This window comes from Vanellus vanellus (assembly GCF_965231255.1).
Source record: "Vanellus vanellus genome assembly, chromosome: 8".
Taxonomy (NCBI): domain Eukaryota; kingdom Metazoa; phylum Chordata; class Aves; order Charadriiformes; family Charadriidae; genus Vanellus; species Vanellus vanellus.
The window spans coordinates 19,285,165-19,312,126 of NC_138913.1; the positions used below are offsets into that span (position 1 = coordinate 19,285,165).

At 42.3% G+C, this 26,962-nt stretch overlaps 2 protein-coding genes across 2 annotated transcripts; both read left to right on the forward strand.

Annotated features, from left to right (window-relative positions):
• Positions 1-6,135: 6,135 nt before the first annotated feature.
• On the forward strand, positions 6,136-12,842 carry LOC309675051 (thiamine transporter 2-like; the record flags this gene model as incomplete). Its single annotated transcript, XM_082487255.1, has 5 exons — positions 6,136-6,285; positions 6,636-7,452; positions 8,988-9,180; positions 10,758-10,899; positions 12,663-12,842. 5 exons carry the CDS (start codon positions 6,136-6,138, stop codon positions 12,840-12,842), a joined length of 1,482 nt encoding a protein of 493 aa, XP_082343381.1.
• A 5,153-nt stretch (positions 12,843-17,995) lies between these two features.
• On the forward strand, positions 17,996-25,570 carry LOC309675120 (thiamine transporter 2-like; the record flags this gene model as incomplete). Its single annotated transcript, XM_082487336.1, has 5 exons — positions 17,996-18,145; positions 20,726-21,542; positions 23,784-23,976; positions 24,505-24,646; positions 25,448-25,570. The coding sequence occupies 5 exons, from the start codon at positions 17,996-17,998 to the stop codon at positions 25,568-25,570; spliced, it is 1,425 nt and encodes a 474-aa protein (XP_082343462.1).
• Positions 25,571-26,962: the final 1,392 nt, after the last annotated feature.

The window sequence follows — 26,962 nt, forward strand, 5'->3', positions numbered from 1 at the left end:
AGTTAACTTTCCCTGGCCAGTAACAGGAGATTAAGAGGGTAAAGCACTCCTTTCAACCCAGCACTGGCCCAAAGTCAGCGGTGTAAAAAAGGAGACATAAAACATGGCTCTGCAAGCAAAATAGGTTCAACCAGTCCATATAAACTCATCAGAAAAACCTCTATGTGCTCCATGCTATGTTGGCAGCACATTATAGCAAGAGTTCCAGGCCTTGCTTATGCAAACATCAAAGTGTGCCACCACCAAAATGTTGCCTGTAAGAAAAAAAGAATTGGACCCCCCCAAAACGTCCCAGAGTGGTGATTAATGACACAGATGTTAGTTCCAGATCCTACACTGCTACCAGCAGCCACCACTCTGCGCAGTGCAAACAGCAACATATGCTCTAGTGACATGAATAAGAAGAGTGACTGGATAAAAAGAAAGGGCATTAGCCTTATGTACGTAGCAGTTTAGTGAAAAAAAAAAAGAAAAAAAAAAAAAGGTTATGTCATTACTTTTAGTAAGGAAGTCCTTGTAAGTCTACATTTAGACTAATGCCCGAAACATTAGCTTGGTTGAACATATTCTCTAACTTATCCCTTGAAGTAATGCACTTAGTGGTTTCTAGCTAAATATTCTAAACTAGGCTTTGCATCAGCATGTAAGTGTCTCAGATGAAAGCATTTGAGCCCAGCATGCAAAAGCCTCCCCACCTTGAGAACCCTGCGTGAGATTCAGCTGAGAGGCGAGTTATGGAAACCCTCACCCACACACCACAGGGCTCATGCTCAGGCTGCAAACAGCAGCTCCTTCCCAAAACGGGCACGCAGAGCATGAGAAAAGATAAAGATCTGCTCTTCCATAAATCAAAAAGTGAACTTGCCCTGTGAATACTCCTGGGTCTGAGGAATCAAACAAAAAGGCAGTTTCATCTTCATAACTGCCATTGCAACCTATCTGTGCTTGGGCTGTGTTTGGCCACCAATCGAGAAAAATCTTCAGTATTAGCCACAGTGAATTCTCTTTGCTATCACTCTTTCTTTAAGAGAGAAACACATTCTTCAAAAAGTATAAGCCTTCAGTTTGATTTGCAAAGTCTCTTCTAAGTTAGGCAGGTGTCAAGAAACAGATGCGATTTGGGAGCCGAAGAAAGCAGTGCCTAAGTCAGCACCCAACTGGACAGCTTGAGGGAGAGAGAGAGAGACACGTACCTCACAGCACCGAGGTGAGGCTCTCAGCCTTGGTGCTGTCCTGTAACGCACCAGAGATAATACCAGGATCGAGCCCAAGGGGCAGCAGAGGCAGGAGAAGGTACCAGGGTGACAGAGGTTTACAGTTCTGTTCTCTTCCTGCTTTTCCTTCCTCTTCTCTTGGAATTTTCCTGTCTTCTTGATACATTAGGAGACCACATCGAATTAACTCTTTAGGATACACTACTACTACAAAAATCCCCTTTTCTGCAGGTCTTACAGAGTCTTCCCTTTTGCAACTGAACAGAATTGGATGCCAGCTGTAAACAGATCCCCCAGCCCACCCTCCAAGCAGAGGAACACTTCTGCTTCCAACCAGATTATATTCAAACTCAGCATAAAGAGCACGGTCCCCATCAAACCCAGCAACCAAGCTCTGCTGCAGGCAGCTTACAACATAGCACTCAAGTTCACCAGAAACTTGCATAAGCTCATCATAGTTTTACTGTCTTTCATTTGGGATTCAGATGTGAATCAGTGAAAAAGGATGACATTTTAAGTACAAATGAGATGGACTAAAGAGTATGGAAAGAACAGCTAATAGAGGATAAAAGAGGATCTGAAAGCAGAAAAAAAACAAACAATCACTAGAAGTTACTTAAATCATTCTTTCTCATTATTACATTACAGGAAAAACAGAACTTTGGGGTTGTTTTTTTTTTTCATTGCCGAGAAATTTGAGTTGGATTTTTACCTCAGTAAGTCAATGCAAACCCAGAGTAGTGCTATTCACTTCAAGAGTTCTCTGCATTTTAGCAAAAGCCCTGGAGAATAAAATTTCAGAAAAAATGCAGGTACACACAATCTCCTCTCAGATGGGCTGTCACCTCCTATAGCTCCAGGTTTAATTAAACATGCAGAACCACCATAGTAGCTCTGGGATCGGTATCAGACAGTGACTGATGGCTGGGAAAGTGCCAAAAGGAATTATTACATCCCTTTCACACATTAGTTTCACATACGCGACAGGAGCTCACACAAGTATACAGCAGTGTCCCAGGCAGGACTGGATGCATTCATGGACAATAGGTCAACAAACAAATGAGATAAAGGCAATAGGCAGGGATGGCCCCTCTAATGTCACTAATCCCCAAACTCTGGCTGCTAAGGAATAGGAGGCAGAAGGGCTGCAAAATGTAGCAAAAGCTGAAGGCAAAGGACTGGCCTAGCTGGGAACTCATCTGACCCAGCAGGGAATTTCACGTGGCTTTCATCTTCGTGTATAACTTCCCTAAATCTACTCTACCATTTTACTGTGTATGAACTAAGAAACTGCCTTCCTCTGAAATTATTGGATAATTCACTGTTATTTACAAATTTATCATTTTTCTACGCTATTGGTTGCATTCCTAAGTAATTATTATATCCCCCGTTCCAGACCTACATGTTTAGGACCAGTGCGAGAGCAGATCTAGATTTGTAGGTACATACTTTTTGTGCAAACCTGTATATTTCAGATATTATCCCTTGCTGTTATGAGTCCCGCAGGATCTTCTGAAGATGACTATAGGACCATCTCCACCTCCAGTGACTATGAGAACCTGCCTAAGCAAAAGATCTGAGAAATTCACTAAGAAAAAACAGTCGAGGGGAAGCAGAGCGTTTTGGTTTTTAAACCTGCCAGAATAGTATGAAACTCCACTTATTTAGTGGGGAAACATTTAAATTTTATAACACAGGTATTTGTTCTCCCTCATCTCTGTCATTACCCAAGCATAGCTACTGCTCCATCTTTAATATGGACCAGTTTGAGGCACAGGTGGGTCCCAAGCCCCATACCCTGTAAAATAGATCCAGAATTCTTTGGGAACAGGATTAGCTCTATTGTTTTTGTGCCAGTCAAGCACCAAACCGCAGTTTCGGTCTCAATTTACTGCTGCCTTCGGGCAAGGACAGGCCAGGATTGTCTGGCTGTTCCTTTAAGGGTGCTGAAAGTGGATGCTGAAAGCAAGCCAGCTGGAAAGGTTTTCAAAGGAGGTGTCATCAGAGAAAGCTGAAATACTAGAAGAACAGGAAAAGCACAAAAACTAAGTAGAGTCCAGTCGATGCAATACAAGCAGGACAGCCAGAAGAAAGTGGAAATACTAAAAGAGGACTTTTCCCTTGGAAGTACGAAAGGAAGAGCTCCAGCAGACCAGGTATGATTATATATGAACTTTGGAAATCAGAATTCCTGCAGTAACAAGGGGAAAAGGGAGGAAAGGAGAGCAGTCCGGTGGGGAACTGGGGGGCTGGGTCAGGCTGTGTGGGAGAAGAGCTGACAGCTCCAGCACTAACTGAGAATTGATGGGGGAAACAAGAAACAAAGGATTGTTTAGCTGCAGAATGACACCAAGGCATACCACCGTCTCTCCAAAAGTTGAGAAAAACCTAGATTCGTGAAAGACAAATTGACCATATGGGGTGACTGAATGGGAACAAGTTGGATCCCTCCCCCTTAAGCACCGAGGCAGAGATCTCCCTGTCAGAGGTTTGTTTATGAATACAGAAAGGAGCAATTATACCAGCAGCTGGCAGAGCTGAGCTGGAGCTGCAGCAGAGGGCTTCTCGGACAGCGAAGGGCTGGGGTACGAGGCAGGTGCCCACCCCACTGCGGACAGAGCAGCATCCACCTCCCGCTCCCCATGGGCAGAGCCATCTGCCCCAACAACCCTCAGCCCACTGCCTTTCCCCACTCAGCACCAGTGGCAGGTTTTTCCTGCACAGCTGCTGAAATCAGGTGGGAAACTTCTCATCTGACTTATCTGCCAGCCTAACACAGGTGCCTCAAAGAGTAAATCTATGAAATAGAGGTACATGTGTAGCAGAAAACCCCAAACAGTCCACGTGCTGGGACTGGAGGGAGGCAATGACCAGGGCACACCTAATGTTTTTCTGTATATATATTAAAATAGAAATTACTGCTCATGATGGCACAGCCCTGCCACAGATGGGCAGCATCAGAGGCGCAACACAGTGCCCTGCGAGCCCCGGGAAACACAGCAGTTTGCCCCACTCACCTCCCAAGGAGCAGGACATTTTGAAAGGATCTGGAACCTGCTGCCTTTGTGTCACGCAGCCTTCCGGGGGGGAGAGCAGACATAGAATCATAGAATTATTTTGGTTAGAAGAGACGATTAAGATCATCAATTCCCACCGTCAACCCAGCACTGCCAAGTTACCACTAAACATGGCAAGACTTGAAGCAGACTGGAGTAGAGAATCTAGGCTGGGATGGGAAAAATACAACCTGGCTAACTTGTACAAGTGTTCTTCATTACAGTGCTAGAGATGCTCTTCATCCCCCCCTCTTCTTGATGCCTTTCACAGAACATCTTGAACACTTCATGTGGTACCATGTGGCATTAGGGTGCTGTAACACTGTAATGATTGCCATGTGAAAGGAGAGTGAGGGGATGTTGTGGTGACCAAGTGAGTGTGATCCTGGGCAGGGCCAAAACCAGTCCTGCCCAAGCCATGATTGCAGCAGAAGCTATTACAACAAGTTGGGAGGAAGGAGGGTCAGAAATACTTCTTTCCTTGAGCACTGGAATGTGTCTCACATTCCTCTCATACGCGTTTTTCCTTTGCTGGGGTCATCTTGCCCTCTAGTGGTTCATGGTACAGAGCTGACACAGAGCTAAGTTCATTTCTGCTGTAAATCCTGGTTTCAGCTGTTATGCATAAAATTAAATAATTCAAATTCCCCTTATCTGCACCCATTTCTAGTGCATCAGGTCATTAGTAAAATGTGCTATCATGGCGTGAAGTTAGAAAAGAAGATGCATAATGCCTGCTGCCTTATACATAATGTATATCACACCCTATGAGAGGATCCTCTGCCCACTCAATCTGGAGTGATACAGTCAACAGGTACACGAATGTTTTTGGCTGTTTTGGAAGAGATCTTTCTTCAGCTTTTAAAAAATTTTGAGGAAAAACACTGCCTGCAAAATACTTCATTTTTAGGATTAAAACTTTTGCCTGAAAACAAAAGTTCTCAGGAGGTAGAGAGGTAAAAGTCAAAAGCAGAGTGATGGAAATCCCAGCTGGTAATGACCACCTTCCGGAGGGCTCCAAAAGATAAATTGTACATGTTCAGATTCCTGACATTGCCTATACCAACACGAATATGGAGCATAACTTATTGTCTTTTTCCATTGCGTGCCCCTCATTACACCCATTTTGACTTCTCTTTGGGCTCTGTCCAGAGTTGCAAAGTTTAATTTATTCCGTAAGGCTCCACTAGAGACAAGAACAAAAATATCTGCTTCATTTCATTTTGGTGTGAACTATTACCCTTAGTGACGACTAATTTATTTTTTTTTTAGATTGAAAATAGGATTTCTGTATCCAGACTGGACTTCTGACACAATTAATTCTAGCTGAGGATGTGGCTTTCTGTATTTACTAGCAACTCTTCTACTAGGTTCTGGAGTTACCAGCTCTACATAACAGGAAAGCCATACGCATCTGGGAGGTGAAGGAGGAAAAAAAAACAAACAGCAATTGTGAACTAGTTACTTGTCATTCAACATGGTGCTTGGCAGTGGTCAGTCATGCTGTTGAGTGGAATCTCAGTGCTCAGCTGTCTTCGGTGCCTTTTGTCTGAAAAAGCTTTTCCTGTGGTTAACTTGATCGGTGCAGACTAAACACCTGTGTAATTTGTCTCCCTGTTAAAGATCATCCAAGTCATTCTTTATACACTATCTACAAAGACACAGAAACAGCAGAAAAATGTAAGGAAAAGCTGTTCACTTTAAAGTTATGAAGAAAAATGTTTTCCAACTGCCAGCATCTAAAGAGGAGTCAGTCGTTAGCATTAGAAACCACAACATAAAAATCAATTACAAGGCATCTTTGCACTTGTGTGGGCAGTATCATCCTTCTAACAAACTTCCTCCTCAGCTTTGCTGCAGAGGCCATGGACTGCTGGAAGCAAGAAAGAAGCAACACCTGGACTTTTCCCACCTTGATTCTCTGCCTCTATGGATTCTTCTTCATGATGAAACCATCAGAACCTTTCCTAACCCCATATCTAACAGGACCAGATAAAAACCTGACCATAGATGAGGTATGGTTTTACTCTGCTTTTTCTTTTATATGGAAAAGCAGGAAAAAAGTAAAAGTTTAAAGAAATTTTTAAACAAGGATAAAAACCAAAAAGCACACTGTAACCAGCTTTGGCAGGTTACAATTCGCAGCAGATGGCATAAATAAAAGATCCATTTAATGGATTTAAGATCCATTTGCCTGCTGAACCACGTATATACAGCTTCAGTGTGGTTATATATTTTATTAATTCCTTCAGAGCACAAACTTCCCTCTACAAAGCCATTAAAAAAAAAAAAAAACAAACCAAACAACAAAAAAACCCTACTTTTCCCCAAGAATAACACCACAGAGGTTACCTTTCTCTTCTAGGTTACCAACCAGATTTTCCCAGTTTGGACATACTCCTACCTTGCACTCCTTTTCCCAGTCTTCCTGATTACAGACTACATGCGCTACAAGCCCATCCTCCTCCTCCAGGGCATCAGCTTCATCATCACGTGGCTCCTGCTCCTCTTCGCACAGGGAGTGCTGGCCATGCAGATGGTGGAGTTCTTCTACGGGATGGCGACAGCCACCGAGGTCGCCTATTACGCCTACATCTACAGTGTCGTCAGCAGCGATCACTATCAGAGAGTGACGAGCTACTGCCGAAGTATCACTCTGGTTGCGGCCACTGTTGCCGCCGTGCTGGGACAGCTGCTGGTTTCCTTAGCAGGTGTATCCTACTTTCACCTTAACGCCATTACTTTGGCTTCCGTGTCCCTGGCATTTGTGTGTTCCTTTTTCCTCCCGATGCCTCAAAAGAGTATGTTCTTCCACAGGAAAGATGTCTCTCAAACTCTCCCAGGACCAGACAAAGCTGTGGCCTCAGCTGGCTCCGAGGGGCCATCGAGCTGCCCGGAGGACGAGGGCTCCGTGTCTGCTGAGGGGGCACCGACCCCCACCCGGCAGGCTGACGATGCCAAGCCCCAGAATCACACGCTCAGAGTACTGGTGCAGCTGAGCAAGGACCTGAGGGACTGCTACAGCTCTAGGAAGCTCCTGTACTGGTCCCTGTGGTGGGCTCTGGCTACGGCAGGCTTTAACCAGGTTCTGAACTATATCCAGGTGCTGTGGGACTTCAGAGCCCCCTCTCACAGCTCTGCAGTGTACAATGGAGCTGTTGAAGCAATAGCAACTTTTCTGAGTAAGTCAGTGTCTAGGCATCGATCACAAAGGTGATCTGAAGTTTTAACTCAGAACATTTTTAAAGCACCAGTCCATTGCAGATGCTCCAGGAAGCCAGTGTATGCGTTGTGCATTCCAAATCTAGTTCTTTGATGTACAAAACTGTTCAAATGCAAGCTATGCTGTTTTTCTTTATGACAGGGACACCCAACTTTAGCCCACTGGTATGTGGAGAGCGTACAAGTCACACAGGCCTTGCATCCAACTGCTAAATTCGTTCAGAGGCACCCATGTTTCTTTTGATGAGGTTGGGGAGGGGGGGTAAGGGGGGGTGTTTCCCCCAAAACAAATATCACACAGTTCCCATAACAACAGTATCAGCTTACACAGATGAAAGAAGTTTTTCATAAATATTTTATACTAGAAGAACATAATCCTCTCATTAAGATCTTGCTCTAGTGAAATACTCTTGTGCAGCAGGAGGGAAAGAAGAATTTTAGTCATTTCAAGATATGGAGATTTGCAGAAACACCTTATTGAATTCATTATGCTACTGACATTAACCATTACTCTTTTGCACCAGAAGCAGATGTCCACACTGCATAAGCAAAATAATGTTATTGAAAAGTAACATCAGAGGATACCACCCTGACATTGGCAGTGTTTCACATATTCATATTGTGCTGCTGTAGAGAACTTGCACAAGACACTGGGGTGTGACCCACCAGGGAAAATAAATATGTCTACGTCATACCTGGTCATTCAGGTTACCCTTACAGTCATTAAGGAGAAACAGATACTTCTAAGATTAAAAATCACTCTCATCTTGAGGTAGGCAACTCAACAGACCAAATGAATTACGAATTAGAAGGACTTAACTCCTGCAGTGTCTACTCCATGATGAATTCCTCTTTCTCTAGGAATTGCCTATTTCTCAATGTAGGGATGTAGAACTTTTAAAACTGCATGAGTCCCCTATGATGGATAGTCAGGTGGCTTACCTTCACAACAGATGTGTCTTGGTAGCAGGCCCACCAAAAGCAAACAGTGCCTATCCTTTCTCGTTTCCCTGAACATATTCACTTCATGCCTCACAAAACTCCCTTTTTTGACAGATTAGCCCCATTATGAGCTGCACAGAGGTAAACTGTTAAGCTAGAAGGTAATTGTTTACTAGCTTAGCTATAAAGTAAGCTAGTAGAAGCTGGAAGAATTGTTCTTCTTGAGCTCCAAACCGTGTTCCTAATTCTCTCCCTAGAGATACATGCTGGGTACAGGCAGCTAAATAATGAATCCTTCCACATAACAGTTTATCCTGTGAAGTGGAATATAACATTAAGAAAGGAATGGCAGAGACTTGATTTATGCGGTTGTCTGAAAATGACCAGTCATCTGCACAACTTCAGAAGGGATTAGAAATGCTTTCAAAACACTTCAGAACTACTCTGCTTCATTATTCAGCATTGCCTTTCAGTATGTGAGGGTGGCAAGACTTGGTGATGTAGGCTATAGAACAGATACAGCCTTTAAATGTTTTTTTCCCTCTTTTTCTAGGTTCAGTAACATCTTTCGTAGTACAATATATGAAAATTAACTGGGACCTTTTTGGAGAACTGGCTTTAGGGATCTTCTCTGCAATAGATGCCGGTTCTTTATTTCTCATGCACTTCACTACCAACATCTGGGCGTGTTACGCTGGCTATCTCATTTTCAAATCATGCTATATGCTCCTCATAACAATAGCAACGTAAGTATAAAACCTTAAAGTGCTACTATTATGCAGAAAATACCAACAATTCTTTACGTTTGGGCATCCCTCCTTCTACTCGGAGGTAGCTGGTCTATTGCTAGACATAACTGTTCAGATAAAGACAAGGACACTTAAATGTCTAGTTATGCTGTTTTCATTCTTCTAAACAACCATAACATTATTAGAAGGACATTGAACATATACCTAGGCAGAAGTTAAGCAACGTGCAAGGCATCTTTATTACTAAAGGCAACAATAACAGCAAAACATGAAAGCTATTTTCCTCCTTCCTGGCATAGAAGATGCCAAGTGAACAAGAGGGACGAGCGTGCCTACACACCATCCTTTAAGATCCCCATATTTGTAGACCATCTTGCCGATATACTTGTTAGCAAGCAATGAATTGCATGAATGCAAAAAAAGATTCGGCATAGAGTATTCCCCAACATAACTTTATACATATAACCCTTAACAATACTATGATATGAACAAGGAATAAAAGAAAACATTGGACATATAAACTCAGGCAAGATCTCTTAGGAAACCAAGCTATTCTGTTCTCAGAAATAGAAAAATTAAAGTAAATAAAAAATATATAAACTGTGTAATAAATGTAAAACTTTTTTATTACTCTAGTTATTTTATTGAGCAGAATGTCTTTAGACATAGCACATTATTTGCCCGATTAATTTTTATGTCAAACCCCAAAATTATTCAGATACAATTTCAAAAAAAATGCTATAACTATAATGCATGACAGAAATTGTGCCTATCTTGAACCAAGTCAGGCAAATCCTCTATTTTCATTTTGGTGGATTGTTAGTACATTATAGTGGATCACACCTGGACTACTTCAACATATTCTACAGGAAAAAAAAAAAAAAGTCAGTAAAAGCTTGCACAAAAAAAGCCCTGATAGAAAACAATTAAAAGAGTGCTGCAGGACTAGCACACATGTGTTCAGATAGAAACTTTGGATGTAAATATTGCAAGGAAAAATGATCCAATTATTGTCAAAAAAGAAATTGCAAGGCAAATCTACAGGCTCTTGATAAAAATAAATGGTATGCTATCTCAGCTGTCTAGCCACAAAGCAAGAAGTGATTCACATCATCATCAAAATGTTGGTTAGAAGATACCTGTGGTGACCTCCTAGTTTAACATCCCAGCCAGGGCAGACCTCCTGCCAATGCCAGATCAGGTCATGGTTTTGTCTGGCCGTGTCTTTCAAAGCTTCCATGGAGACTTTACAGCACGTCTGGCAGTTTGTGAAGGTAGAGAAGAAACAAAGGGGATGATTAAAGAGATCTGATTCCTAACTGGATAAAGCAGATCACCTGATAACATGGTTTGGAAAAGCGACACAGGCAAGTGAAAAAAACCATCAAGATAGTAGTCTACTACTGTAGTAGTCAGGACATTTAGAGCAAACAAAGAAGCAAACAAACAAATGAAGCATTATTTACTCCATCCTTCATATATCATCTGCTTGAATCATTTCTCTGCATCAACTAAATTGAGAGGAACAAGCTTCCACCCAGTGTGAAGTAACTGACCTGCCAGTCTCACATTAGGTTCCAGATTGCAGTCAATCTGAGCATGGAGCGCTACGCCTTGATGTTTGGATTCAACAACTTTGTTGCACTGGCGATTCAGACAATTCTTACAGTAGTCGTCGTGGATTCAAAAGGCCTGGGACTGAACATAGTGACTCAGGTGAGTGCTATTAACCAGACTCCAGCTGGAGTACTGTGTCCGGCTCTGGAGCCCTCAGCACAGTAAAGACGTGGACCTGTTGGAGAGGGTCCAGAGGAGGGCCACAAAAAGAATCAGACAGATGGAACACCTCTCCTATGAGGACAGTTGAGAGAGTTGGGGGTTGTTCAGCCTGGAGAAGGAGAAGGCTCCAGGGAAACCTTATTGTAACCTTTCAGTACTTAAAGATGGCTTATAAGAAAGATGGGGACAAACTTTTTAGTAGGGTCTGTTGCAATAGGGCAAGGAGCGATGGTCTTAAACTCAAAGAGGGAAGATTTAGACTAGATATAAGGAAAAAATTTTTTTACAGTGAGGATGGTGGAACGCACTGGAACATGTTGCCCAGAGAGGTGGTAGATGCCCCGTCCCTAGAAACATTCAAGGTCAGGTTGGACGGGGCTCTGAGCAACGTGATCTAGTTGAAGATGTCCCTGGTCATGGCAGGGGGGTTGGACTAGATGGCCTTTAAAGGTCCCTTCCAACCCAAACCCTTCTAGGATTCTACTTCCCATTTATTACCTAGCTAGTTCATCTTCAAAAGTTTACCAAGAGAGAAATTGCTATGCCAAAGGATAATTTAACTCCTTCTTTCATTCGTAGAAACCTAGACAACTTGATCTTCCCTTGTGTCAGCCATCATTCTTCCCTTTTGCCTTTTAGTGCAGCATTTAGGATTACAGATGCTGGTCTTTGACTTTTTAAAGGCAGAACATAATCAGGCCTTGTTATCTGACCGTTTTTGCTAATTAATAGGACACCGAGTAACATCCTCTCTGCCCAAAAATTCAGGCTGGTTTTCTGAGGTGCAGAATCAACATGACCAGATGTTGCTAGGGGAGTTCAAGACCATGAGACACAGCCTGGATTATTTGAGTTACTTCAGCTCAAGTGACAAGGACACCTGTCACCTAATTCCGGCTCAGGAGCAAACCTGGTCTGTATCTCAATGTGAATAATAGACTTTTCTGCCCATAGTTTGGGCACTTAATTTGGGGTGGGATATCCTATCTCACAACAGCGTCCCTAACTTCAGTCAGCCCAGTTCCACTTATGTTGCGGTCAACTGAAATGTATGACCTCTGCATTTTCTCAGATGGGATCTCAGCTGGGGCAGCTTCCTACTCCCATGGATTTGAAGACAACTAAAGCTATTCCAATATTCTGCACAGAGAAGGCAAAAGTTACCTTAAAAGATTAAAGACTGAATTAAACACTAAAAATTAAAACTTTAAAGTGAAGCACAGGAATACGTAGGACTTCATAAATAGGCTTGCCACTGTTGTTGGAAATACTGATACAAAGTCATGGTATATTTACAGAAGCTAGTGTGGTGACAGCACTGAAGTGCGCAAGTAAGAGCAAAACCAGACCAACTCACACTCTACACTTACATTATTCATGTATATGTGGGTAATGAAGCCACTTCTACATGTTGCATTAATAGAAAAAAAAAAAAAAATCCTGTTCCTATCCCTTCCCCTCTCTGATGTTTATCAAGAGACATAAGGACTGGAAGCAAGGGGCAGTTCTTCATTCCTCAAAGATCTGCCGTTTGCTGGAAAAGCTAAGGTTTGGCATAACTGCAAAGCAAAAACTTGAACGTAGAGAAACTGTGCCAGAACACAGGTAAACGAAATACTGTCTGTCATCCCCCAAAGCAGCATTGTTTTCCCTAATGTGTTTTTCATTAATTCTTCTGCCATTTTCTCTCCTCCTCCCAGTTTTTAATTTATGGCAGCTACTTCGCAGTCATAGCTGGGATTTTCTTGATCAGAAGCATTTGCATGCTTGTCTCGAGCAAATGCGAAAGGAAAATAGCGAGATCTTGCAAAGAGCATGTGAACCACGCTGAACACGAACCAAAGGAGCAGACTGTAACTGGCTCTATGACACGGCTGTAGGAGTCAGGCAGGCGGGCCCGGGAGGCCAGGCCAGAAGAGCTCCTACCGCAGCACGCAGGGAACAGCAGTGCAAGAGGAACGTGCAACACAGCCCTGAAAAGCTACGCTGACTCATTACAGCCCTTCGTTACAACATATGCCAGCTAAGCGATCACCATAACGGCACTGGGCCAAAGAAGAGAACGTAAATTGCTTTAGATTCTTATTTACTCGCCTATAAATAGCTTGAGCAGCAGTAATTTATAAACAAGAACAGAGCAACCACCTTGGCATCCCACCACGCACGCTGGCAAAGATCAGAGATCACCCTGCCTCGCTTGTTCCAGCTCTTCTATAGGGTGTTGGCAAGCTGCTTCCACGCATGTTTGCTCATGCGTGTGGGTGAAGGGTCGAGCCCCCCTTTGCACATCCCTTGTTCCACACCAAGGAAAAAGGGATTGTGCTTGCATCTTTACATTCTTTCCTACTTACCTACAGGCAATTTGGTGACGGACTTCTCCCATCTCATTTAAAAGCCTACATCAGAAGCAGGCCTTTTGCACACAACAGTGCAGAAAAGCAGGGTTTGCCCAACCTGCCTGAGAAGGTGCACTAAAACACCGCTAAGCCACAGTTGTTGCTTGGCTGTGTTTGAAAGCTGCGACCTAAAGGCTGTACTGAGCCTGCAGCAATCTCAGCCCAGAAGGGAAAAATGTCAGAGTCCAAACAAAATGAAAGGCCCCCACTGCTTGCCCTGTGCTTCCAGTAAAATTAAATTCAGGACTGAGTGTCCTCCTGTTTCAACAGGAAAAGGAAAAAAAAAAAAAAAAAACAAAACAAAAAACACCACACAAAACCAAAGGGATCGAGTAGTATGGACTAAAACCAGAGAAGTACATTGTGGAGAAATTTAGCTAATTCCTTGCAGGAAAATTCCAGATTAGCATGAATATCTAAGAAGATGTATAACTGAAACAAAAAGCAAGCATTCATGTGTGCTTTAGCGTGCCAAATGAGGGAGATTCACTGACCTAGGCCAAGGATTTGGCAGGGTCAGCATTTCAGAATTTATCGAGAAGTCTTATGGCTAATTTAGTGCAGCACAAAGGATAGTTAGTCCAGGAGAAGAAAACAGAGACTATAAATGAGTTTGCATAGCGAATGCCTAATTTAATATAAATTATATCCATATGTTAAAGTTATTTCTGTACTCCTCTTTGCTTCTAGCTTCTAATACCTTCATCTAACTAATAAAAATAGAAAATACTTAGCATTTACAGAATAATATTTTTCCTGTAGAGACACAAGCTATCGTTTGTACGGACATAGGTGCTTTTCATACAATTGTCACATACCGCAACTAGACAAACTGCCCAGAGGTGAGAGCAGGCAAGAGAAGCAATTTGTTTCAAGTCACAAGAAGAATCAGGAGGATTTCACCTAAAGAATCCACCTAATTTTCTGGGCTTTTTGTTTACTGTTGTGCATTGCGTAGACATTCTCTGCTGTAAACTGGCTCTAAGCAGAAGAGCTTAACCAATGCAGTTGTAAAAGCGGGAGATGTACTTAGCCTCCACTAAGCAGTATTTATTACAGCAGAACTGAGGGCATGATACTCCTGGCTGAATAAACGGGGACAAAGTCCAGTAGAGCAGGAACTATTTTGTTTTGCTTTTCCGTGTGAGTAGGAATCTTCTTTTGAGGCATTTCGTTAAAGAACTAGGTGCCAGTCCTGGACTAGAAGTTAACTAGAGTTTGCGTTTAAGTGAAAAAGAGGAACTTGGTATTTCCAGCTCCCCAGTCTCAAACAGAAAGATAACAAATATTTCTCTCTAGGTAGCATCTGACAAAAGGAAAGGAGTCAGCAAGATATGAAACTTTTGCTATTATTAAAAAAAATAATGGCATTAGCAAGCTTCAGGAAAGGAGCTAGAAAAACTGGTAGAGATAACCATAAAAATTCTTCTGTTCTGAACTGGTCAGAGCTCACTGCCTTTGTGTATATGAGATGCCACTAAGGAGCAAAGGAACCAAACAGACACAGCGTTTTTAGTATTCTCTATAGCTGCAAACCATCTTCAGAAAACAGATAAGACTTAAAAATATATATATACATTCCTATTCTCTCAAATTTTGAAAAGAAAGATTCTGACGTTGGGAGTTGGGGGGGGAGCATGGGGCGGGGCTGATAGAGGGAAGGAAGAGGACAGCTCTTGGGAGTGTTAGGAAGGACATGACATATTAAAGGTGGAAACAAGAGCAAGGGAAAGGGAAGCCCTTACACTACTCTGGGGTTTCACCTGCAGATCAGTATTAACCCGACAGAGAGATTTCATCCAAAACAGTGCACACATCTACCTGTGTGCTCATGGACATACGCACACACTCTTTGGAGAAGAGATGGTTGAGGCAGGTTATGAGCAGGGCTGGAACCACAGGCTCTCTAGGTCGGCAGGAAAAAGAGACAAGTCCACCTTTCCTTGCAGCTTTTAGTATTAAGTGCTTATCTTTCTCCCAGCATGCTAAAGGGTTCCACGTAAATATGAAAATCCAGAGCTGAGCACCTCACTCCCCATAAATACCTTTGAATCATTAGTGGGTTTGGGCAGGAGTCTTCCATGAAGGTACAGTCCAGCAAGCCAATAAGGCCAGCTCTGGCCAACAAGGCAGCAAACAAATTGTATCTTTGAATTCAAAGCAAGCAGGTGTTAACCAAGCGCTGCGTAGGTTCCCAGAGAAACACCAGTCCGCAGCCACCTTTCAGCAGGCCAGGAGATACACCCAGCAGCCTCTCCCCCACCGTTCTTCTCCCTTCTCAGAAGCCGTTGGTAAAGAAAGAGAATGAAACGCAGAGGCAAGCCTGGCTTCTCGGAACGCTCGCCTGCCTGGTTGTACTACACGCTCAAAGCGCTGTGAGAAGTTTCCATACCCGTAGAACAAGACCAGGCTCCATCCAGCTCACAGAGGTGCTCTGGGTAGCACATGGGGCCCCTCCGGCTGGGGCCACAGCGTTTGCTCCCAGTGTCAACACACATCCCACCAACAGGCCTCAGGGTCAACTCCATCCTCTGGTGAACCTTGGAAGACATAGGGAGTCCAGTCAAAAAAAAAAAAAAAAAAACCAAAAAAAAAAACCAACCAAAAAACAAAACAAACCAAACAAACAAAAAAAAAAAAAACAAAAAAAAAACCCCAAACCAACCAAACCCACACAAACCAAAACAGGTAAAGGAAAGCAAAGCAGCAGCATTTCTCTGAAGCAGTTCTATTTTGATTTTTTAAGCTTAGAAGTTAGATTTAGAGGCTTCGTGGCCATTTGCCCTTAAGCAACAGATTGGTCCGTATATAGAAATAATTCCTGGCCAACTAAAAGCCTGAGGTATTTGATGTCCCACCTCCCCGCAGCCCCAGCAGAGCCAGGACAGTCCGCAGAGGGTCCGTGAGCCCAGAGGCCACTGTGCTGTGCGCAGGGGAGGGTCAGCGCCAGCCCAAACCATAAAACGGGTGCTGTGCCTTATCCACAAATCAGAGACCAGAGCTTCTAGAGGTATTTATTAACACAAAAATGCAATCAAGTGATTGCTTTCTTGCCATGTTAGTTTTTACTGATCATTAGCTACTGCGAGACTTAAAGCTTTTATCTTAAAATTACAACTCAGATTGCTGACAAAACCTGTAAAGGAGAAAGCTTCCCCTGCAATCGCCACAGACAAGTTCTCTGAGCAAGAAGAGCTGTGATTAAAAAATAGTAATAAAATTAAATTCTGGTAACATTTTATCAAGTTTGGAAAGAACTTTTAGGAAACAAAAAGACACCAAAATTTCATACTACCTCCACTACTAAAGGGTGGTTTCTCACTTCTCAAGACAGAAAGTCATCCTAGGAAGAAACTGCATATGAATCCACAGCAAATGCACCGCGGCCACAGCTTTGACAGGTAATTGATTACCTTCAGAGTTATTTGGAGCTGTGCTGGCCACTCATTTGCTCAGTGCATTTGGAAGTGATGCAAAATTTACACTGATGTTATTGACCAGTCCAGGGTTTAACACTTTTTGTTTTGAAAAGATAACTGATACCAAAAGATTTCAAAGCAGAACTGGAGTTAAGGATAATACAGGCTGTATTTTAGATACAATAATTTGTAAGAGAAAGAGGATAATCAGAGGCAATCAGTTAAAATCAAGTTTCGAGATTAGGGCTGTTTTTTGTAATAGGCCTCTGAGGTCACAGAAATACTCCCTAAACAACATACTCTTTATGCTAAGTTTTAATAAATACAATCTCAGAGTGCAAGTAGAAGCACTTTTTCAGAAGTGCCTGCTATTAAATGGAATTCAATATTTTAAAAGAAATAGCTTGTAACAGCTTGGTTAAACAGCAGTCACCGCTTTGCTTTCATTCCCTTCTGTTGCCGAACATTCTTGTTTCACTTGTTTTCCAGGAACAGTGGAATTGACTTTCTAATGCAAAACACATAAAACAAGCTTAAAAACCCCAAATCTCTTTGGCTTCTTTTTGCTGCCTACTACAGTGAAGAAAGAAGACTTACTCTTTTCCTTTTGATCATCACTTTCAAAAATGAAGTCAAGATTCATCTTTTCCAAGTCTGAGCAGGTACCACTGCATCCTTTGTTACCCACCCAAATGACTGCAGTGCAAGACATAGGATGAGTATTAGACTATCGCGAAGAAACTGAGCTCACAATGGGTTGTGAGCTGACTGGTGCCTTTTATTGTCTGCAAAAAAGCTTGCACTTCCATACTTCCACTTGGCTCTCAGGCTGCCAATCAACAGAGAAAAGCCTCCCTGAGCATGCTGAGAATGAGCTTTAATCTCACACTTTCCCCACTCATTTATTCAGAAGTGAGACTGTAATGGAACTTTATTCTTCTGCTATGATACATCCACTCAATTCTAAGTACGTCATTAAGAACAACCTTTGATAAATGATATAGAGACTGGAGTTTACCACCGCCGATGCACCTTGATCCAGGTTGTTCATTTACAAGCTCCATCTGTGATCACTGGCAGGTTTAGTGAGAGAAACATTAGCTGAAATAGGGTTAGTTAAAAAGTAAACTTGCAAATGAATTTTTACCAACTGCGAAGAGCGTCTTTATAAAATCCCTGGTGTGCCTTTTTTTTTTTTTTTTTTTTTTTAGGTAGACTATGAATTGCTGGAAGGGAGCCGTATGCCGCAGCTGGATTTATCCCACGCTGATCATCTGTGCGAATGGATTTTTCTCCACAATGAGACCATCAGAATATTTTCTCACTCCGTATCTAACCGGACCGGACAAAAACCTAACAATTGAAGAGGTATGTAACTGTTCTCTTCAGTAATAATTAAAACGCTTAAAGCATTAAAGTCTTACAGCAATAACTGAAGGTGAGATTAAGGGTTCAATAATACAGGTATATTTTAATCTAGAGACTCATATTTAAGATGCTTCTGGAAAAGAGTGAGGAGTCACCTCTTTTGCAGAAAGTCAAAACTTTAAAAGTCCCTACGGACTTAGGGCTTTGAAACCACTTTGGTGGTTGTTTAAGAAATGGATACCTTCAGCAAAATCAGCTCAGCTAGTTCCTCTCCCCCCCCCCCCGAATTCCAGGGGAGGGACAACACTACAATTTGTTTATCATGTAATTGATTACACTGACAGCGACATAGTGAGTGCAAGTCATAAGAAAACCGAGCAGACGTCTGCTTACGAGCTGTTAGATGATTACCTACGTTACAGGGCTGGTTTATGCATTCATTAGCCTCTGAAGGTCAGGTTTACATTCAAAAAAAAGTTTGTGGGTTTTTGTTTTTTGGTTTTCCTTGACAAAAGCACACACTGCAAGTGTCCTCGCTCTACTCCTCTGTTCAGCACTGGCTGCTTCAGGAGTACGCTTCCCAACAAAAGGGGACATAGTTATCAAGTGGCTGAGTCATGGAGCTAATGCTGTAATTAGAAAACACGAGCTCGGTACACCCTCATACAGCTAATACCAAGAAGAATCATTCCTGATGTGCAGTAGCAAGTGTTAAGGCAGAATCTGCAAGAATAGTATAAGCCCAAGGTTTCTTCTGAATAAAGGTATTTGTGGTTTGGGTTGTTGGGGTCTTTTTTCCCCACCCTTTATTGTTTTTTCTTAACCACAAAGAGAAATTACTTCTCTAGTACATGAAATACACAAATAGTGTGAGAGGATGCCTTAATTCTGACTTCAGCAAAAATCCTTAACTCCAAAATAAGTGTCGTACAGATACTAGCTCTTTTAGTCAAACTCACCTCCAGTGAGCTAATTCCAAAAGTTTCAGTCAAATGCTTAAAAATTCAAATTAAGTTTCAGAGAAACAAAAGAAGTCACCCAGAAAGATATAGCGAACCTGCTGCTCACCACGCAACTCACTCCAGCACCAGTTCAGAAGTAAAAGATAACCAGCTGCTATTCTTCCTCCAGCATTTGAAATAATTCCTTTCTAGTCTAATTGCTTAAGCTGAGAACGAGTAATCGTGAATGGATAGCCTATGCTAATGGATATGCCCCTGTACTCAGCACTGGTGAGGCCACACCTTGAGTATTGTGTCCAGTTTTGGGCACCTCAATGCAAAAGATATCGAGGTGCTGGAGCGAGTGCAGAGGAGGGCAACGGAGCTGGTGAAGGGCCTCGCAGACAAATCATATGGAGAGCAGTTGAAGGAGCTGGGACTGTTTAGTCTGAGGAGGAAGCCGAGAGGAGACCTCATCACTCTCTCTACAACTATTTGAAAGGAGACTGTAGAGAGGCTGGTGCTGGTCTCTTCTCACAGGTAATTAATGACAGAACAAGAGGGAATGGCTTCAAGCTCCAACAGGGTAGATTTAGACTGAACATTAGGAAAGAATTTTTCACAGAAAGAGCGGTCGGGCATTGGAATAGACTGCCCAGGGAGGTGGTTGAGTCACCATCCCTGGATGTGTTTAAGAGGCGTTTAGATGTGGTGTTGGGGGATATGGTGTAGGGGAGAACTTTGTAGAGTAGGGTAGATGGTTGGACTATATGATCCCAAGGGTCTCTTCCAACCTAGACAATTCTATGATTCTGATTCTATCAGGTCCAGCAATTACTGGATAAATCTCCCCAAAACAGGCACCTTGCACATCACAAAGTGAAGGTTTTCTATAACTGTATCTAAAAGAGGGGGTAACCCCCCCGCCCCAGCTGTAGTCAGGCTGCCCGGGCAAGCACTGAGCTTTACTGGGGACAGCAAACAGCACCTTCCAACCTGAATGGAGGTCAGTTTTAGAAAAAGAAAGAATTTCTTTTCAGAGCATCTGTGTATCAAAGGCCAACTGAAATACTGTTCCATTAAAGACTGACTTACTACTTACATGTTGAAGAAAATACAGAAGATGAAGATAACATAGTAGCAGCCACAGACTCAATATATGTAGCTCCAGTTCACCCATCGTTAAGAGGGATATACATTTTTTTTTTCCCAATTCTAACACAGGAGAGAGGTAACCAAAGGTATACAATGACTCATGTAAAAACTAAATAGGCTTTCATTTTCAGGTACTGTAGGGAACAGGATTTGATGCTAGATAGACTTTCCTGTGACACATTCACTGTTATAACTGCTTTAAACAGCTGCACATCAAGATCTGCCTCCTTCATAGGCCTTTACTAGAATTATTTCTTAAGCCAATCTCCCCGTTTCTGTAGGAGAGCCCGGCATCACTACCTTTGCCTCTTAAGGAGTACATTTACAGTTTTGTAATTTAAGGCAGTTTAAGTTTGCACAATTCACATGATTCAGTGTTTCCTGTCCCCACTATTATGTTCCTTCAATACCATTGTCAAAAACCTTCAAAACCAACATTCAAATGTATCTTTTAAAAAATATTTTCTCTTTTATTCTCTACTAGGTTACCAACCAGATTTTCCCAGTTTGGACATACTCCTACCTTGCACTCCTTTTCCCAGTCTTCCTGATTACAGACTACATGCGCTACAAGCCCATCCTCCTCCTCCAGGGCATCAGCTTCATCATCACGTGGCTCCTGCTCCTCTTCGCACAGGGAGTGCTGGCCATGCAGATGGTGGAGTTCTTCTACGGGATGGCGACAGCCACCGAGGTCGCCTATTACGCCTACATCTACAGTGTCGTCAGCAGCGATCACTATCAGAGAGTGACGAGCTACTGCCGAAGTATCACTCTGGTTGCGGCCACTGTTGCCGCCGTGCTGGGACAGCTGCTGGTTTCCTTAGCAGGTGTATCCTACTTTCACCTTAACGCCATTACTTTGGCTTCCGTGTCCCTGGCATTTGTGTGTTCCTTTTTCCTCCCGATGCCTCAAAAGAGTATGTTCTTCCACAGGAAAGATGTCTCTCAAACTCTCCCAGGACCAGACAAAGCTGTGGCCTCAGCTGGCTCCGAGGGGCCATCGAGCTGCCCGGAGGACGAGGGCTCCGTGTCTGCTGAGGGGGCACCGACCCCCACCCGGCAGGCTGGCGATGCCAAGCCCCAGAATCACACGCTCAGAGTACTGGTGCAGCTGAGCAAGGACCTGAGGGACTGCTACAGCTCTAGGAAGCTCCTGTACTGGTCCCTGTGGTGGGCTCTGGCTACAGCAGGCTTTAACCAGGTTCTGAACTATATCCAGGTGCTGTGGGACTTCAGAGCCCCCTCTCGCAGCTCTGCAGTGTACAATGGAGCTGTTGAAGCAATAGCAACTTTTTTAGGTAAGTAAAAGATCATTAGCAACTACTTCTAACCCATCCTGTGCTGATGGCATTCTTCAGAATGTCTTTGGTGCCTTTCTGTTTATTTCCAATGAGGATCAAGGTCAACAGCAACAGCCTCCAATATATAACCCCCAGACAAATAGTGTGCGAAGCACGTTTTCACTGCACAACTTTATCAGTTGGGTCCTCAAAAATAATCTTAAAAAAATATATAGGTATAAGCTTTTCCTTCTTAGGGGAGCCTCATTCCACCAAAGTGTTTTAAGAGTTTAAGTTCACAGCTCTTTTTAGACCATGAATTTAGCTCCAAGTAAGCAGTTCCAAACCCTTTTCAATGAAACCTCGCCTATTCCTCCCTCAAATACCCTTTAAGTTAGGTGGTTTAGAAATCAAAAGAGCTTATTAACAGATGCACTGCTCTAGAATCTTTGTTTAGACAGTAAATTGAAGATCATTTGAGGACGAGTGCTCCTGAACAAATACTCTGTGACTGCATCTGCATCCTGACCAATGAGTTTGGCTCTGGATGTGGCATACAAGGAGAGGCCGAGAGCACCGTTATTGTTCAGCCTTGAGAAAACAAGTGATCGTATCAATGTGCATCAATACTTGAACAGAAGAAGAAGAGGACAGAGCTAGACTCTTCCCAGTAGTGCCCAGTGACAGGACAAGAGGCAAGGGGGCACAAATTTAAACAAAGTTCCACTTAAACCTACAATAACATTTTTATTGTAAGGGTGATTTAACACTGGAACAGGTTGCCCAAAGGTGTGGACTCTCCACCCCTGGAGATGTTCAAAACCTGGACACCATCCTGAGCAGCTTGCTTTATCTGGCCCTGCTTTTAGCAGGACCAGGCAACCTCCAGAGGCCTCCTCCAGCCTCAGCCATTCTGATTCTCATTACAGTTACTTGGTCCACCCAAATGACATTCCTCTTTGGCCATGAAGGCATATGGGTAACATGCAACTTCTTCATTTAAATAGCTGAGTAATACCAATGGAGCCTCATTTTTAAGACCACATTTACACAGCAATGTCTCCTCCTTCCTACCAGCAGCTTTATCTTATCTCCTGTTTCTACAGGGAACTCCGTTTTCTCTTCCTCCCTGCAATCAGCATGTAAATGCTGAAGAAGCCACCCCGAAGCTTCTCAGACTACTGGTTTGAGCAGTATTCCCAAGGGCTTTCTCGCTTTTACACCCTCTGGCTTTTGATACTTTCAAAGTACAGAAGGCACTCACAGTAGTAGGAACCTCTGGTTACAGCAGTGATGGACCTAAGGAGTAGGCCCGCTATGTCTCTTTGCATTCTGATGAAGAGCACACGCAGCCAGCAAATGAAGTCCAATTTTGCACTAGCGTGCTAGCCTGCCTGAAAACACCTGGGCAACTGATACTCTCTGCTGTATAACCCACCTGGATCAGGCTTCTCTTTGCATTTGAGCTACTAACCTCAGCATACTGTGTTTCAAAGAGCTTTCATAAACCTACAGGAGCCTCTGTGCTAGAGGAGCATTAAAAAAAAAAAAAAAAAAAACAACAAAAAAAAAACCCCACACAACCAAAACAAACCCATAGCTGGATAGCCTTCTTACAGCAGACTCAATTTCTCCAGAATTGAGGTGGGGAGAAAAGTAAACATCATTATTGCAGATCTAAAAAAATAAAATAAAGGCACTGGAGTTTGTTATACCATATTACGCTCAAGTAAGGGCTTTTGGTGTATGTGGTGGTCAATAAAGCATTGACAAATGCAGTTCATAAGATTTTTCACTAGAAACTAAAAAAGATACTTTCATAAAAAAACAAAGTATGAAGGAGTGCAACAGATTTTAATTTCACAAAAATCTTTATGCATAATGGAGTTTAGTTCCTTTATGTATTTTGGCAGGAAATTCTTGGTGGGATTGTTCTTCTCTTTGCTCACAGTTGTCAAAAACTGGAGTAACAATAGACTGTTGCCTCCAGCCTTAGGCATGAGGCACTTTGTCAGAGTACTTCTGTCTGGGAAGGCTCTGTAAGCAAGGAGAAAAAAAAAAAAAAAAAACAAACCACGAAATAAACAAATAGAAGACTTCCAGACCACTAATAGAAAATATAAGCCACACCATTATCAAAGCTCATCGTGACCATAATGGTCTCAAAAGCTTCTGGCATGATCCATTTACACAGTTAGGCAACGGCTCTAGAAGGATGATAATGTTTCAGGGTTTTAATTATTACTTTTAAATTTTTAGGTTCAGCAACATCCATGGCAGTTGGATATGTCAAAGTAAACTGGGATCTTTCTGGAGAACTGGCTTTAGGAATTTTTTCCACAATGGATGCTGGTTCTCTGTTTCTCATGTACTTTACTGACAACATCTGGGCATGTTATGCTGGTTACCTTGCATTTAAAGCGTGCTATATGCTCCTTATAACGATAGCAACGTAAGTATAATACTACTGTTCTAATTAAATTGATTTAAATCAGTGTCATGTTTTTAAATTTACCTAATTTTTACTGAAAGTTTTCCTAGAAATAAGATTTTTTCTTTAATAGGCCATGATATATTATTTCTAGCTTATATAAAATTACGCTTAAAATTATGTGACCTAACCATTACAGTAGGTTACTCCAAGTCAGAAAACTGGAACAGAAACTTACTCTGCATTCAGCTGTTCAATAACCTATGTACAAGTATTCTCTGAATGACGAAATGAACATAGACAGGTATTTAGCAAAATTACCCACTCAAATAGGTAAAAGATAAGTAGGATGCACAAAAGTGCCTAAGCCAGAAAAACAAGGGATTTCTGCCAAAATGAGCCGTTAAAGCTTAATAGCCAAGACTGAAGAGGCTTTATCCTATGGAGAAACCACTGCGCACATTAAATTGTTCCCAGACCCTCTGCCATAAGTAAATTGCAAGCATCCATGTTCTCCACAGTTTAGTTAACCTGTACACTCATTTTCAGGTTTCAGATTGCCGTCAGTCTAAGCATGGAGCGTTACGCTTTGATGTTTGGCTTCAACAATTTTGTTGCACTGGTGATTCAGACAATTTTGACTGTTGTTGTAGTAGATTCAAGAGGTCTGGGACTAGATATCAGCACCCAGGTAAGCTACATTATCCACACTGCTCTCAATTCCCCTACTCCTCCAAAAGAGGGTTCTACTCCAAGATCAGCCTTTGGGAAGATATTAGGCAACGGGCTGGCTTAGGGCGGTTACACACTTGAAACAGGTTCATTTGAAGTGAACTGGCAGTAGCTACTACAACCTACTTGTCCTCTACTCCTGCCAATTTCACATTTCTGCAATAATTTTAAGAACATTTTCATAGAGCAGAAGGGAAAGACCCTTCCCTACTACTCAGGGTTGTTTGTTCTTTTTATTATTATTATTTAAAGGCTTACTATTAATAAGTTTATTGTCAAAATAAACGGAAGCAGGAAGCAAGCTGAAAGGCAATCTATGGGTCTATTCCTAGGGTAATTCTAAGTTGCATAGTTTCATTGGAAGCATCTTTAAGCTACCGTAACTCTGAAAATTATCTCATGATTCCCCACTAAATTTCAAGCTTAAACTTACATACTGACTGAGGTCCAAGCCTCTAGCTCTCATTTTTTTTCAGAGAAGAACCAGAAAGTGCAGGGCAGCTCTCCTCCTCCCTTAGTGAGGTGGGGAGAGGAAGCGCATAACAAAGTATTCTCTTCCCCTCCTTTTACAACTGCAGACTTCCTACAGTATGAAGCCAAGCAGCCAGACTATTTGAATCTGTTCAAGAAGGGATCATTTTGGGGCATGGGTGACAGGGAAGGGAAGGTGGCAGTGGAGGGACACTCCTTAAGTTATTACCTAACAGCAAAAGCAGTTTTTGACTCTCCCTCATCCTTCTTCCCCACCTCCATTTCCCAGTTTCTGATTTATGGCAGCTACTTTACATTCATAGCCGGAGTTTTCCTCATCAGAAGTATATACATCATTATCTCCATCAAATACAGACAAACCAGTGTGGTTGGTGAAAGCATTGATCATTAACAAAGGAGAGAAAAAGAATGGCTGCAAGCAACAGTGCAGAAGGCTGCATCATCTGAACAATTCATTAGGAGAAACGTAATGCTCAAGCAAGCAAGAATGGTCAGTGGTGAAACAGGCTGTTCATAAACCTACAGCATAAAGAGCTTTGTCAACAGGATGATGCTTGTTGCCTGTTTTCTTCACCAGTAGTTATAATACCAAACAATCCTCAAACAATCTTCTATTGCAACTCAAACTTAATGACCTGACATCAAAATTTCTACTAATGCTCAATAAGCACAACAAGCAACTGCATACAGATGCCCAAACCTCACAACAGAAGAACGTCAGAACACAACCTTTGATCTTTCACTTCTACTGAATATTACAATTAAAGGCAATTTAGTCATATGTGCAAGACCTTCAAACATTCCCAGGGAACCTGAAGAAGCAGTTGCCCCATAGCAGCAGGGTGATCTGTTGGAAAGCGTGCCACAGAAACCTTTCAAAACCTTTTTCAGCTAGAAGTTGTGACATGCGTTTTTAAAGCAAGTTAAAAAATAGCAATAAACTGCCTTTTTTTTTTTTTTCCCAAAAGACACTACTTCTGTATGTTCAAAGGTGGATTACTAAAATGCTATACAGCACAGCAATACTGCCACTCCAGTTTACAAGTGGCCAAATGCAGTCATTTTGGATTCCACACAATGCAATCCGCAGAAATCTGAAGTTACAGGACTGTAAGGAAAACATGTCATTACATACAGATAAACTGCTACTTATGCAGCGACAGCTTTACCATGAATTCATTGAAGAAGTACGAATACAACACACTAGCCTTCCCTTCAAGTGTCTGTCTTGATAAGCCTATGCATTATGTCTGACAACTGCTATGACCCACACACACTTCTCAAAAAACCACTCCTAAACTAACTTCTCATTTTTAAGCCATAGGGAGATGCTTCAATTTCTATACAAGGCAGTCTTACTTAAACACCACCACTTAAAGTTCAGATAAAACTGAAGATAATTAGGGAATGTTCTTTCCACTGTGTTCAATAACGTCCACTTCGGAGTAAACTGTATCATCATCAGCAAACTCCATTGTGTTCCTTTACCACAACTTACAGATCTGCCAAGAGTCAGAAGTAACTAACGGTTCTCCCAGTTCAGCTCACAATAAAGTAAAAATCATTAATTCCTTTAAAAACATACTTTTAAAAGCTGCTTGAGCTTGCCTTGATGCCCCAGTAAGCCTTCCCTTCAAGAGAGCAGAATACGTGCATTGGATTTATAGTTCTCTTTCAGGAATTCCAACTGAATTTCGTCCTTTTCAAATTAATTTCTTGCCTCAGCATTTGTTTCAACACAGTGCTTGGAAGTTTGCAGCCATTAAATAACTGAACTGCAGAA